Genomic DNA, 11,255 nt, shown 5'->3' on the forward strand with positions numbered 1-11,255 from the left:
CCGGTTTCACAACCGCGGGCCCCGCCGGCCCCGCCGATGTTTCTCTGCCCGGGACCGGGCGCATGGCGCGGCCGCCGGGGCCGCTCCTCCTCCCCCGCCTCCTCCTCCTCCTCCTCCTCCCGTTCGCCGCCGCCGGGCGGCCCTGCGGCCCCTCCGGTGAGTGCGACCGGCACCGTGCGGGGCGGGGGAAGGGGTGGGGAACCTGAGCCTCCCCGGGTACCGGGGTTCCGCGGGTCCGGACACGGCGAGGAGACACACGCGGTTCCCTGCCTGCCCCGCAGGAGCCTGGCGGGTGGGGATACCGGGCACCCCTGGGGGTGCTGGAGAGGAGGGTTAAGGTGGGTGCTGGGGCTGGGGAATATGTCCTGAGTGCTGTGTCCGGGGTGCAGGGTGGGTGCTGGGTGCTCTGTGGTGCGTCGTGGGTGCTGTGTCCTGGGTACAGGGTGCGTTCCCAGAAGCAGGAGCCAAAGGGAACAGCAGGTCCATGCCGGCCGTTGACCTTTGGAGGGAGCCCAGGCCTCACTGGGGCCGCCAGGCAGCGCTGCCGCTTAACCCCTCCGGCACCACCCGCCCCAGTCTGCCACCTCCCTGAGCCGTGCTCTCCACCGCCAGACCCCTCAATACACACCCCGTCTGGTGCTGCGGTGCCCGTCCCTACGGCTGTGAGTGCTCCACTCCGTGGGGAACAGCTGCCACCCTCTCCAGCTCAGTGCCTTGACCCCGAGCAGCCACTGGACAAGGGGAGCCCCTGTCATCTCGGGCAGTGGGGAGCCCCCCTCATCTCGGGACACTCACTGCACCCGAGGTCTTGTCTTCATCACCTGACCCCCTCTTGCCCTCACAGGACTGTCACGGAACGTGGTTTTGGGCCGCCTGGGAGCCAACATCACTTTGACCTGCGGGGACGAGGTGCCCACGAATGTGTCGGTGTGGTGGCAGGTGGAGGAGCGGGGAGCAGCAGTGCCGGGGGGCCATGGGCGACGGCTGGGGGAGGGCAATGTGCTGCTCCTGCGGCGGCTGCGCTACGAGGACTCGGGACGCTACATCTGCTCCGTGGGGAGCCGCCCGCTGCGCTCCCTGCGGCTGCTGGTGGAAGGTGGGTCCTCGCTGGGGTAGGGAAGCCCCTGGCAGCATTGCCTGCTATGGCTCCTGTCCTTCAGCACCTCCTTGCCTTGCAGAGCCCCCCGAAACCCCCCGAGTGTCCTGCTACCGGCGGAGCCACGACAAGGATGTCCTGTGTGAGTGGCCACAGCAGACGAAGCCGTCCCCAGGGACGCGGGCAGTGCTCTGGGTGAAGCGGAGGTGAGCCACTGTCACTCTGCCCACCATGGGCTGGGACCCCACAGCATAGAACGTGTCCCCATGGACCCTTCCCCCGGTGCCATCTGGGATGCCACAGCTTAAGATGCTTCCCTCCCTGCAGATCCTTTCCCTGGCAGCTACTGGGGGCTGGGACCCCACAGTGTGGGATGTATTTTTTCCCCACTGACCCTTTCCCCCATGCTGCCTGGGACCCCATGACACAGAACGTTTCCCTCCCCACAGACCCTTTCCCCTGTGCTGCCTGGGACCCCACAGCACAGGATGTGTCCCCCCCCAGCTGCCCCGTGCCTGGTTTGGTGCGTGCTGCAGCCCCCACTGAGCTGTGGCCCCACAGGTTCACGGCTGAGAACGCCACAGAGCAGCGGTGCCGCTACTTCTCCAAGGCACGGAAGTTCGTTTGCCGGGTGAAGGTGCCACCTGGCACCGAGGACACCAAACACCTCGTGGTGTCCACGTGTGTCAGCAACGGCGCCAGCGGCTTGGCCGGCGAAGACAAGATCATCACCCTCAGCGGTGTCCGTGAGTGCTGCCCCTCTTGCCGGGGGCTGGGGTGGCCAAGGGCACAGTGCCAGGCCCTGAACCACCCCTTCCCCAACAGTGAAGCCTGATCCCCCCCTCAATGTGACGGTGGAGGCGTTGGAGAAGGCGCCGCAGTGGCTGCGGGTCAACTGGTCCTACCCCTCGTCCTGGGACCCCCGTTTCTACTGGCTCCGCTTCCAGGTCCGCTACCGCCCCGAGCCTGCCCCAGCCTTCGTGGAGGTGAGACCCCGCTCCCTGGAATGCAGCTGTTGCTGGTCCCTGTCCAGGCTGTCCCCAACCCTGTGTCCCCTCCAGGTGGATCAGGTGACGACAACGTGGCTGGACATTCGCGATGCGTGGCGGGGGACGAAGCATGTGGTGCAGGTGAGGGCGCAGGATGAGTTCGGCCACGGCGCGTGGAGTGAGTGGAGCCAGGAGGCTGTGGGCACCCCTTGGACAGGTATGAGTGGGACATGGGGCCCTGAGGGTGGGGGGTCTGTGTGGGGTCCCCCAACCTCATGCTCCCCCCTCATCTTGCAGACCCCAGGGACCTCACCTCTGAAATGGGACCTTTCAGCTCGCAGGTGGGATGGCCCCAGCCCTGGGGGCTACCACATACTCCTGTCCCCATGTGGGACAAGGGGACACCAAGGGCGTGGGGGCTGCCCCATCCCATTGTGCACCCCTGCTTTCTTTTGCAGTTCCCCACGGACGATGACAACTATGAGATGACGCTGCCCCCCGAGCTCTTCTGGGAGGACCGTGCTGATGGTGCTGGTGGTGAGGAGGGGTTCCTGGGTTGGGGATGGGGGGCTGGGACACCCAGGTTCCCCATCCACACAATGAGACCATCCATTCTCTCTGTGCCAGGGTCTGTCATGGAACCCAGTGCCCACCCCATGTCATCGCCCTATGCCTTCCTGGTGGCCGGGGGGAGCCTGCTCCTGGGCATTGCCCTCTTTGTTGGCATCGTGGTGAGGTGAGTGCTGGGGGGTGCCTGGCCAGGGGGCTCTCTGTCTGCCCTCCCTGACCCAGACTCTCTGCCCTTGCAGGTACAGGCAGATGTGGTGGACAGGCAGGCAGTGGGGGACCAAGCCGGAGGGTGAGGGGCAGCATATGCTGGTCCCCCTGGGCCTCCCTAGTCCCCCACTCAGTGACACCCCCCTGCTCTCCTGCCACACCCCCACGGCCCCTGGAACGCTCCATGTCACCCACGTGGACTGTTCCTCCCCAAGGCAGTAACCAGTGGCTGAATGTGCTGGCAGGTGCTTGGGGGGCAGGTGGGGGCCGCTCGCCCCAGAGTTTCCAGGACTGTGATGTGGCTCTGGGAGCAGCTCCCCCCACCATCCGGTGGCTCTGTGGCTGAGAGCAGCCTCTGAGGAGGCGAATCAGTGCCACCCCCGTGGAGAAGCAGTTGGGGGGGAGCCCCAAACTGGGTCCTGGAGGGCACCTTCAGGGCCATGGCCAAGCTGGGATGGCCGGAGGTGGCAGCACTGGACACACGGCTGTGCCGGAGCGTGGGAGCCGGCCCGGGGTCAGGTTTGGGGATCCCAGGGGAAGGGCCTGGTCCCTGCAGTGCTACGGGGGTCAGGGAGGGAGGGGGAGTCTGGCTGGATCAGCCCCATACCTCTGCTCTGGTACCCCCCCGGGGCTCCTTTTTAAAGCATGTGTTGGGGAAATAAGACAACTTGGCTCCAATAAATGCTTTGGATTTGTACCAGAATGGATGCTGTGGGAGGCAGTAATGGAGGGATCACTGCAGCCCCGCCCTGCCTGGGAGTCACTCCAGTGTGGGGGGGTGAGAGGGGGCTGTGTAACCCCAGTCCATGCACCCTCTGCCTTGCTGTGCCCCCCAACTGCACCGTGTCCCCCACGGCGTGCTCCCTGTACTGCCAGTGCCTGCCAGGCTGTACCCCCTGTGCTGTGCACCTCCCCCCCCACAAACCCCATGCCATGAACCCCCAGGCTGTGCCCCCTGTTCTGTGCAGTGCCCACTCCACGCTGGGTTGTGCAACGCCCCAGGGAGCTGCAGCTGCACCCGGGCAGGAAACCGCAGGGTGAGGGGAGCGGGTGTTCAGGCGCCCTGGGGACAGCGTTCCCCTTCCCCTCCACCGGCCCCCTGCTATAAAAAGCCTGGCAGGATGCACATGTGTGGCTGGGGGAGCCCCAGTACCCCTGGCACCCGAAACTGTGGCGACTCCTGCTGGCACAAGCCCCATCCCAGCCCTCCAGGACCACTGGCCTTTCTCAGCCAACAGGTTTATTTTACTACATCGTTAAACGTCCCAGTTTCGCTGCATTCCCCCACCCTGGGCAGCCCCATGGCCCGTCAGCTCTGGCACAGGGGGGGTCAGGATTCGTCCTGGCAAAATCCTGACAGCCCTGCTGGAGTCCGGGATCGAGGCCATGGCGTGACAGAGGGGTTCCCGCTGGACCCTCCCCGTGGCACGTGGCCATCCCCGCGGCCAGACCCTCCCCGTGGCACACGGCCATCTCCGTGGCCAGGCCTGCCCCGTGCAGCAGGGGTGGGGGTCGCAGACCAGTCTGGGGAGGCATCAGCGGGCACTAATGCAGCTTGCAGTGGACAGGGTGCAGCAGGGCCATGTGCTCGGCCCCCTTGAAGGGCAGCTTCTCGGTGGAGTAGTAGTGCACGACCTCAGGGATGCTGGCGAAGACGCCGCTGGCCTGGCTGAGCGTGTACTTGTTGTCCTTGGTCTGGGCCACGATGATGTGGACACAGCCCTGGCTGGTCCTGGGCGGCCAGCGGGCATCAGCTTTGCCGCCGGCCCCCCGGCGCCCGCCTGCCCCGCGGCCGCATCCACCCCTGTTTGTTCCCGTCCTGCTCTGATTGTTTCAGCTCCAGGGGCTCCACTTCCTCAGGAAGGAAACGCCACTGGCGCTCCTGACAATGTGCCGGGGAGGGGTACACGCCACCCTCCGCCCCCCACCCCAGTGCCACACCAGGATGCCTGGGGTCCCCCCGTGGGTCTGGGGGTGCCATCCCATAGGATCTGGGTGCTCCCTCCCCATCAGGGCTCGGGTGTGAACAACCAGTGGGGGGGCTCCTGACGCGGCATCCTCCAGGGTGAGACCCCTCGCTGCATCCCCCCCAGGACGGGACGCCCCCCCACCCCTCCCAGGGCCGGGACCCCCCCGCCTCTGTGGCCACCCCGACACTCACTTGAGCGCGATGGAGTACTTGCCGCTGCCGGTCTCGCTGGTGCGCACCAGGTACCCCGCCTCCCGGCACGTCTGCAGTCGGCTCTCCGCCTCAGCCCGCGTGATGGCCCCGTGGTACCAGCTGTGGGGGACACCGGGGACGGGATGCTGAGCCGCGGCAAAGCCCTGGGCACCCCTCGCCCCCCGTTTCTCACACACGGCTTAGCCTGCAACTCACGGCTGTTTCTCCAGTGCCAGGGCGGGGTCCACCCGCTCCCCCTCGCTGTGCTCGGCCCCCGCCGGCTTCAGCATCTTGGGGGTCCAGCTCTTCTGGCGTAGGTGCTGCCGCAGCGTCTCCTCCTTGGGACGCTCTGAGCCCTCAAACTGGACTGGGGAGGATGAGATGTGAGCCTCCAAAACCCCTTCTAGGCCACCTCCGATTTTAATCCCCACCCTTAGCTCTGTCCCTAGCCCCAGCCCCAGCACCTTCCCCAGCCCCGGTTCCATCCCCTTCTCCATCCATGTACCTGTTCCCGTCTGGTCCAACCCCATGAAAAGGGACATTTTCAGCTACATCTGGTTGCTCAGAGCCCCATCCAACGTGACCTTGCAGGCATCTACTGCCTCTCTGGGCAACCTGTGCCAGTGCCTCGCCACCCTCCTCAGCACAAAAACCTTCTTATATCTAATCTGAGTTGCCCCTTATGGGAGCAACTTGTCCTGTCACGTCAAGCCCTGCTAGGTCTGTCCCCATCCCTATCCCTTTTGTCATCCCCATTTCCATCCCATGCCTGTTCCCCTACCTGACAGTGCTTTGACAATCTGCTCCTTCTTCCACTCCCAGGGCTGCTCGTACTCTCCGGCCGGGCGCTCGTCGTTCTCGGGCAAGCGCCCGTCACTGGCCCTCACCCTGCGCTCGGGGGTCCCCCCAGCCACCCCCTCCCCAGGCTCATAGGGGGTGTCGTAGAGCTGTGGCCCCTTCCCTGCCACCTCCTTGCCCCCCGGCCGCTTGGCTGGCTCCAGTTTGGCACCCCCGTCCCCGGACTCGCCAGGACCGTCCAGCAGCAGGATGGCTTTGACCAGGGGGTCCTTGGAGCCCCGACGACGGATTTCTGTGGGGGAGAGGGATGGTGGGTCAGGATGTGTCCCCTGAGACCCCCCACTCCCAATACCAGCCCTTGGGGAGGGATGTGCATGGGGGGGACCCCATACTGGGAATGCCCCATCGGGAACCAGCCTGGGAGGAGCAGGAGCAGGAAGGGGCCCATCCTCACGGTGCCTGGTCTGCTGTCGCGGCCCTGGCGCCACAGGCACAACCCCAGGGTGGTGGGGCCAGCTGGGCCCTGCAGGGGCAGGATGCTACACCCCAGGCTGGAGCCCGGCCGCGCTGGAGGCCACCCCGGGGGGCTCGCCCCTCCTGGCCCCCTGCTTCTCCCCACGGCGCCGGTCTCCGCCAAACAGCCTGGGCTGCCCCGCACGGAAAAAAACCATCAGCAGCAAATCTTTTATTTCCAGCTTCCGGCCCAGTCAGTTCCTGTTGTTGTGGCCAGCTGGACGGTCGCCACGCCGGTCTGGGGGGTCGCCAAATGGGGGGCACGGCCACGGGGGAGTCTCGGGGGCGGTACCCCCACCCTGGGACGAGTGGGGGGCACTGAGGGCTTTGCACGGACCATACGCACCTGTCAGGCGGTGGCAGCGGGTCGTGGCAGCGGTCAGGGGGCCAGCGGGCACAGGTCAGCGTCCGGCCTTGCTCCCACTCCTTATCTGGCCCCACGCAGCCGCAGGAAGCGGCGAGCAGCTTTCCTGTTCCCGAAGCCTCCCGTGCCGGGTGGCTCCAAGGGTTGCTGTGCACTCCTGGCCGGGGAGCGGTGCCCGCTGTGGTGCCGAGGCACAGCTCGACATGGCACGTACCTGTGATCATCTGCTGGGCGTCGTAGGGCTCCATGTACCCGTCGTTCTCCCCCAGGCGCTCGGCGTCCCGCTGCCCCTTGGTGCGCTTGGCATCGTAGGGGTCGGCGTAGTCCTCCAGGATGATGACCTGAGGAGGGAACAGGCACTGCTGGCCTCGGGGGGCTGGCAGGGGTCCCAGCAGGGGTGACAGGGATGCCACTGACACAGAGCTGGGAACAGGACACTGGGGTCCCCAGGGGAGGGTGGTGGCTCCTCTGGGGTAAATGGAGCCACGCCACAACCCCAGGAGGGTGCACCCAGTGGCATCTTTGGGTGTGGGCAGTGTCCATCCCTGTGCACCTCAGCGGTGGGGAGGAGCCTGGGGGGGAACTCTGGGACCCTTTTGTGTGACAGCAACGCCCCATCCCCCCACAGCCAGCTCCCAGTCCCCCAAAGGCTGTGCAGGGGTGAAAGTCCAGCTTCCCAGAAAAGTTTTACATCAGCCTTTGTTCAACCAGCAGCTGAGCGCTGGGGTCAAGGCAGGATGGGATACACGGGACGTGGCGAGGAGGCCCAGTGACCCCTTTCACCCTCACCCTCGCCTGGCTGATGAAGGGCAGTTGGGATGAAGGCAGCTTTGAAGGGATTTGAAAGCAGTGGAGCCGAGTGGGATGAAAGACCGGAGTCAGCGGGCTAATGAGTCAGAAGCCCAAAGCGGTTAAAGCTGCCACTGCTGCCGGCTCCCCACAGTGTCCTCCCCCTCCCTCGCCTCACTCCCTGCCTTACCGTCTCTGTCTTGGGGGTCTTTCCCTTGTCCTGCTCGGGGGCAGGCAGGCCAGCAGGCAAGGGGCCAGGGTACCCCTTCCCGTTCTTCTCGGGAGCCTCCACCTTGATGAGGCGGTTGATGTAGGTACCGCAGGTTTTGGGGGGTCCCTCCGCTGTGCCCCCCTCCACTCGAGAGTTCTTCCTCATCTTCCCAGTGGCGGCCTGGAGCAGACCCTGCAGGTTGTCCCGTGACAGCCGGCTGCCCCCTTCCTTGCCACCCCCTGCCGCCCGGCAGCCCCCGAGCTCAGCGGTTGAATTCTTGCGGCTCTTCCCGAGGCTCCCGCTGCTCGGCCGAGCCCTCTCCGAAACCGTCTTCAGGTTGGATGGGAACTCCTTGAACCACTTGGCCGCCATGGGGCCGGGGAGGTGCAGGATGCCGAAGCCCCCCCGGGGCTCCTCGACACCCCGCGGCCGCCCCGCCGGCTCAGGGCAGGCTCAGCCGGGGGGCACTGGGCAGACCGGGTGTCCCCAGTCCCGGAAAAGGGATCCTCTGCGGTCGGGGGCCAGCCCGGGACAGGGGACGAGGGCCGGGGGGCCGGGGCCTTCGTAGGGGGCTCCAGGCGTCCTTCGCCCCCGCGGGGACAGCCGGTGGGTCCCAGGCGTGCCGACTCCCGTAGCCCGGGGAAGGGGCCGCGTCCCCTCGGGGGTCCCTCGCCCCTCGGAAGGGCTCCGGAGGGGGCCGGGCTCTCTGCTCCAGCAATGGGTCGAGTCGGGGGGTCTCGCCGGGCGTAGAGGGGGTCCGTCCGGGGAAGTCTCGGGGCGGCTCTGGGGGTGCCCTGCCCGCGGGGACGGGGTCCGGGGGGGTCTCTCCGTGCTCCGAAGGGTCCCGGCAGCCGGGGGGTCCCGTCGCGGCTCCTCGGCGGGGCCCGTCTCCGGGGGGGACGAGGCTTCGGCGAGGGGTCAGGCCGGCCCGGGGGGCCCCATGCGGCGGCGACGGGACGGGCCGAGCCGGGCCGGGGCCGGAGGGGGTGGCGGGGCCGGCGCTCCCCGCCCAGATCCGGAGGGGGCGGCCCCGGGGAACAGCGAGGCACCGGCCGGGCAGGCGGTCGCGGCCCCGGCGGACAGGGGGAGTCGTGGGAAGGCAGGGCAGCTTCGGTGGGGGGGGCGTCCCGACGGGGCTGGGAGACCTCGGGACCCTGCCCGGCTGATGGGAGAGGAGCTGCACATGGAACCCACTGACGGACACTGCGTGCGGATCCTCGCCCAGAGACCCCACGGACAGCACAGACTTCCGTGCGCGGGCCCCCTGTGCAGCCCCTGGGCACGGACCCTACGGGTGGGGCCCGCGCATGGACCCAGTGGACCTTATGGATGGAATTTATGGGCGTTATGGATGGGACCTGAGCGTGGGCGCTATGGATTAAGCCTAGGCATGGATCCTATGGACCCTATGGATGAAGACTGTGCACAGCCCCCTGTACAAGGACCTTGTGCACAGCCTGACGGGTCACAAGCACAGCGCCAATGCACTCTCTGCTGCCGCGGCCGCGGTTCACACCACACCAGCCAAGATCTGTGCTGACACCTTGCCGGAAAATCCCAGCTGAGCCCAGCGGTTTGGCTTCCTGCCGGGCCGCGCAGCGCCGCGGGGCGTTTACCCATCCCTTTGCAACAACACGGAATGGGGAGGGGGTTTTGCAGGTAAAATTGCTCTCCAAGTCCCCAGAGTGGGAGTCTGGGATCAGGACACAGGCTCCTCTTCCTTACAGGAGTTGGAGAACATCCCCACAGACCAGCTGCCTCCTCCGTGTCTCCTTCCCCTCTCCCCGGGGAGGGTTCTCTGTGAGGGATCACTGGGAGAACCGACCCCAAACAGCAACGTACTGCCCACGTCCCGGTGCAGGGAGGTGCTGGGTGCTGGCATTGCCGTAGGAAGTGGTAGCAGTTTCCTTGCTGGGCAAGATGTGCCTGGCAGGGATGGGCTGGCACTCAAACTGCCAGTGGGATATCAGCCGGCTCCAGCTTTGCCTTCTCGAGCTCAAGAAAAACTCTGCTTCCCTTGGGTGCCGGTTCCTTTTCTTTCCTTGGCAGACTTAAGTCTCCCTCAGTCACTTGCAGGGCCTCAGCAGGACAGACACACAGCACCCTCTCGGTGGTTTGGTGCTGCCGTGGCTCTCCCACTGATTTGCCACCCTCGCGTCTCCTTTGGGAAGTCTCCCCCGCATCCTTGTCCTCTGCCAGCTCCTGCAGGGGAGGAGAGGGTGGGACCGCCTTTGGCAGTGGTGACAGATGGCACCACCATGCACAAAACAAGCGCTGAGCCATCACGGTGGTGACGAGCGCCAAGCCCAGCTTGGAGTGGGACAGGCAGGTGCAAACAAACGGGCCCAGCAGGCGCCTGCCAGACGCCAGCTCAGGCTGCTCCTGCTGCGCTTCCAGCCCCGACGCCTGCCAGGTCAGCGTTCCACTGACAGAGAGGGTCCTGCGGGGCCCTCTTCAGTTCTGCTCATCCCAGCCTGGAAAGCCACCAGGATTTGGGAGTAGGTACCTGTGAGCCAACTCAGAGCACCCAATCCCAACCCAACGCCAGGCTTAGCAGAGTAGCCCCCACCTCACCAAAGAGAACCCCCCCAAATATTTTACACCATCATTAAACCAGCTTAACACCCTCCCCAGTAGGTTCCTGAGCTAAAGAGAGGAGTAGAGTTCCTCCCAGCCCCTGGTCCGGGGTGGAGAAGGACACAAGGCAGAGCTGCTCAGCATCACAAACCCTCGGGTCCTTCAGCAAAGCACTTAAAAATAGACCCCAGCTGATGTCAGCCATCAGTAATCCCCCTCCTACAGCATCTTTTTTATTTCCAAGGATCGAGCAGGACAGGGGACCAGCTGCTGAAGTAGATAATGGAGTTCTGAGGCCCTTTGATTTTCTAATAACTTTTATTTAAACACAGTGAATTAATACCCATGGTCCCAGCTTTGACACCAGTGCGTCAGCTCTGCCCTCCAGCCGAGGACACAGCCCAAGTTAGAGTTGCTCTGACACCCAAATCTCCTTCCAGCAGACTTAAGACAGAGCTGGGGAGATTCGAGGCAACAGGCCACAAATGCAGCAACACCATCCATGGAGGGCTGGAGCAGCAAGGTGAGCAGGAGCAGGAGCTCAAGGAGGGAAAGAAAAATGAACCGAGCAGGTTCAGGAGCAATGGTGGTCAGAGCATTGGCCACACTCCCCTCCCTGCAGCAGTTGTTGCATCCACAGCACAGCAGGGACTGGGACGAGGGGCTCAGCCCCCTCCACCATGGTTAGTGGGGAGAAAGAGGACAGAGGGCTCCACCTCAGGGCTGGGCCCGGCTGGGTCTCTGCTCATCTCACTGCTGGGCAAGAGGAGAGTGAGAAGTGTGGGGTGGGAGCTGGCAGCCCTGGGCTGCACCCACAAACCACATCCACTGCATGGCAGAGGACAGGCTCAGATCCCCCCTCTGTGCTTGGAGTTCAGAGCTGGCCGTTCATGAAGAGACGGGTTTGGCCAAGGGGAGACAGGGGCTTTTCTTCTTCCAAGGCAGCTGCTCCAGCTGTTCCTGCAGGGCTTGGGCTCACC

General features: G+C 65.4%; 2 protein-coding genes across 3 annotated transcripts; one reads left to right on the plus strand and one right to left on the minus strand.

Annotated features, from left to right (window-relative positions):
* Positions 1-9: 9 nt before the first annotated feature.
* Positions 10-3,565, plus strand: IL6R (interleukin 6 receptor). 2 transcript variants are annotated; one of them, XM_050327883.1, is made up of 10 exons: positions 10-156; positions 845-1,096; positions 1,179-1,302; positions 1,658-1,842; positions 1,922-2,082; positions 2,158-2,302; positions 2,383-2,426; positions 2,544-2,622; positions 2,713-2,821; positions 2,895-3,565. In XM_050327883.1, the coding sequence occupies exons 1-10, from the start codon at positions 63-65 to the stop codon at positions 3,082-3,084; spliced, it is 1,383 nt and encodes a 460-aa protein (XP_050183840.1). In that variant the 5' UTR covers positions 10-62; the 3' UTR covers positions 3,085-3,565. The 2 variants fall into 2 exon arrangements, with proteins under 2 accessions (XP_050183840.1, XP_050183839.1); XM_050327882.1 differs by having other exon boundaries at positions 1,922-2,302.
* A 520-nt stretch (positions 3,566-4,085) lies between these two features.
* SHE (Src homology 2 domain containing E) lies at positions 4,086-8,651 on the minus strand. Its single transcript, XM_050327949.1, has 6 exons — positions 7,678-8,651; positions 6,913-7,039; positions 5,805-6,113; positions 5,240-5,390; positions 5,024-5,143; positions 4,086-4,594 (listed from the first exon to the last, which is right to left on the minus strand). Exons 1-6 carry the CDS (start codon positions 8,068-8,070, stop codon positions 4,408-4,410), a joined length of 1,287 nt encoding a protein of 428 aa, XP_050183906.1. The 5' UTR covers positions 8,071-8,651; the 3' UTR covers positions 4,086-4,407.
* Positions 8,652-11,255: the final 2,604 nt, after the last annotated feature.

Source organism: Myiozetetes cayanensis, unplaced genomic scaffold, assembly GCF_022539395.1.
Source record: "Myiozetetes cayanensis isolate MyiCay16 unplaced genomic scaffold, myiCay2020 scf35, whole genome shotgun sequence".
NCBI classification, from domain to species: Eukaryota; Metazoa; Chordata; class Aves; order Passeriformes; family Tyrannidae; genus Myiozetetes; species Myiozetetes cayanensis.

Bases quoted from the DNA above. Each gene is read 5' to 3' on its own strand.
- IL6R (XM_050327882.1), top strand. From the start codon at position 63: ATGGCGCGGCCGCCGGGGCCGCTCCTCCTCCCCCGCCTCCTCCTCCTC. The intron at 2,623-2,712 runs GTGAGGAGGGGT...TCTCTGTGCCAG, and splicing joins CCGTGCTGATGGTGCTGGTG to GGTCTGTCATGGAACCCAGT. The intron at 2,822-2,894 runs GTGAGTGCTGGG...CTGCCCTTGCAG, and splicing joins TTTGTTGGCATCGTGGTGAG to GTACAGGCAGATGTGGTGGA.
- SHE (XM_050327949.1), bottom strand. From the start codon at position 8,070: ATGGCGGCCAAGTGGTTCAAGGAGTTCCCATCCAACCTGAAGACGGTT. The intron at 5,391-5,804 runs GTAGGGGAACAG...CATCCTCCCCAG, and splicing joins GATTGTCAAAGCACTGTCAG to TCCAGTTTGAGGGCTCAGAG. The intron at 4,595-5,023 runs GTGAGTGTCGGG...CTGGCCGCCCAG, and splicing joins AAGTACTCCATCGCGCTCAA to GACCAGCCAGGGCTGTGTCC.